The sequence below is a fragment of the Topomyia yanbarensis genome, chromosome 2, assembly GCF_030247195.1.
Source record: "Topomyia yanbarensis strain Yona2022 chromosome 2, ASM3024719v1, whole genome shotgun sequence".
Taxonomy (NCBI): domain Eukaryota; kingdom Metazoa; phylum Arthropoda; class Insecta; order Diptera; family Culicidae; genus Topomyia; species Topomyia yanbarensis.
The window spans coordinates 2,486,101-2,488,495 of NC_080671.1; the positions used below are offsets into that span (position 1 = coordinate 2,486,101).

At 42.6% G+C, this 2,395-nt stretch overlaps 1 protein-coding gene across 1 annotated transcript; it reads right to left on the reverse strand.

Annotated features, from left to right (window-relative positions):
* Positions 1 to 203: 203 nt before the first annotated feature.
* LOC131686261 (uncharacterized) lies at positions 204 to 1,433 on the reverse strand. Its single transcript, XM_058970527.1, has one exon. The coding sequence runs from the start codon at positions 1,431 to 1,433 to the stop codon at positions 204 to 206; it is 1,230 nt and encodes a 409-aa protein (XP_058826510.1).
* Positions 1,434 to 2,395: the final 962 nt, after the last annotated feature.

Here is a 2,395-nt window from a genome sequence, read left to right on the forward strand (position 1 = left end):
CTGGTATTTTGATGTTTACCTGTGCCCCTTGTCTGTTTGTCTGCTCCGCTTTAAATGAGCAATGGTCCTCAAAACGTAACGAACCCGCCTACATTAGATGAGAAGAAAAGATTGTTTATATGTTGATATAATGAGTGTTAAATACAAAGATAGTGTTAATTTCACTAGACGTTATGTTAGCTCTTTTAAATGTTGCTTGATGGTTACATCTCTTCGAATCCGCTGCACTCCTGGCTTTCCTCATCAAATCCTTCAAACTCTGATGGTAGCATATCTATTTCACTGTCCTCCTCCGAAGCACTGCTCACTTCATAATCCGATTCTACCATGGTATTTAGCAAATTCTTCGCTTCTCTTTTCAACTTTTCCTTATTAAGCGCCCAGTCCTGCCACTGCTCTGCATTTATGCCGCTCCTTTCAATATCTTCTCTGATCATTGTACGCCAGGTGAAAGCAGGTCTTCCTAATTTCTTTGGTTCATCGATTCTGTATTTGAGCGCTGTTCTCAGTATACTTTCATTTCCCCCTCTTAAGATGTTCCCATAGAAATTAGGGCGTGCTATCCCTATTTGGTTGTTGATGGTTTTTCCCTTCAGTATCTTTGGTGCTATCTGTTCTAGAGATATCTGTTCTTGTTGATCGGTCTCCTCGCTATTTTCCTCCTCCTCAGTCTGGGCTAGGCGTTGTTCATTTCTTATATCATTCCTGATTTGCTCTCCGTCTGAGCTTAGTGACAGCAGAATTTCCAGCATGGAATTTTCCATATCGCTAAGGGCATTCCTGTTGCTTTTGAGCAACGTGGAAACTTCCATAGAGTATCGAGGAACTGGAGATATACAGGAGTTGTAAAGCCTTTCAACGACCTCCCATTTTAGCTTGTACCTCCTCAAGAAGCCACATACAGCGTGAAAAACCTTGTTGGCCTTTTTTATCCTTTCCGCTGTTGTTTCCTTCCGTGTCAAGCTGCTCGTTACGAATGCACCAAGGTAACCTAATTTTGTGACTACTTTCAATTCGAATGGTCCGAGTTTCCTCATGGAGTCTGGTTCGACGTTGTTGATGTCGCAGGGATTTCTGTAGAGGACGCAGGGTTTACTCGTGTTTATTTCTAGACCAACCGAGGCCAGCAGTGTAATTAATAGACCAATTATCCTTTCAACATCTTCATCCGTGTCGCATACGAACAGCAGATCATCCGCATAAGCCAGAATGCACGGTATAATGATGTGTCCATAGTGTTCCACGTTGATTTCCGGCATCAGTTCCCGCAGCGTTATTAGCACGTGGTGTAGCAGTAAAATAAACAATCTCGGGCTCAGTGGACATCCTTGCTTAATTCCACTAGCCTTGTTAATTACAGGGGTTCTTTCACCAAACCATTGGAGCGATGTTCTTTCCGCAATGCACGCAGTGTTGATAGGTGACACTCCCATGTCTATCAGAATCGCCGATAGTTTTGAAACGTCCACTTTATCAAACGCCTGTTTTAGGTCAATTGATACCAGTATTGAATGTATACCCTTCCTCCATCTTTCATCTAATATCCTGCGTAGCGTGAAGATTTAATCGCATGCGCCTCTTCTGCTTTGGAACGCCATTTGGTAGGATAACATTGGCGGGATTTGTTGATCGAGTCGGTTTAGCAGCATTCTAGCGTAGATTTTATAGGCAACTGAACAGAGCGTTATGCATCTGTAATCGTCCGTAGATTGTGGGTTTTGTTTTTTGGCTATTGCGACTTGAACCGTTGAAATCCATCCACTAGGAACCACATTAGATCGGAATACCTGTCCTAACAAGGCAACTAGCTCATCCATCAAGGCGTCTGACTCGTACTTTAGAAATTCTATAGCTATACCATCCACAGCTGAATGGTACTTTCGCCGCCGTGTATCCTTTCTCCTCCTGTGACTTTTGATAAAACGGAATGTCATTGTCATTCGATCCAAAGAGTTATCATTTTCATTTAGTTTTAAGAAATTTTCGACTTTCTCCTGAAAATGTTGATTTTCCGCCTCTTCTTTAGCTTTCCATGCCAGTTTCCGTTCTTTCTTCCTTTGTCCATCGCTCCTGTTTGGCAACAGCCGTTGTCTTGCCAAAAAGTAACGCTTAGAGGCTGCGGCTCTCCTTGGCGTTTGGGGCGAACCAGTCTTTCTAATGGTAGCCTCCGCCGCCGTTTTTATCGCATTCTCCATTCCGCACCATTTTGTCTCTACCGTCTGTGCCCCAGTTTGAATATCCGTTAATTGTTTATCTAGTTCGTTTTGATATTTTTGCGGCTTTCCTCATCAACCCTTAACGAACCAATTTCCAATCGCACTCTTTTATTCGTTCTGTTTTCTTGTGATGTTTTTCGTTTTAAAGTCGGTAGTTTTGTGCATCAAGATATTATCGA

Coding starts and splice junctions, on each gene's coding strand:
- LOC131686261 (XM_058970527.1), bottom strand. CDS start 1,433: ATGGGAGTGTCACCTATCAACACTGCGTGCATTGCGGAAAGAACATCG.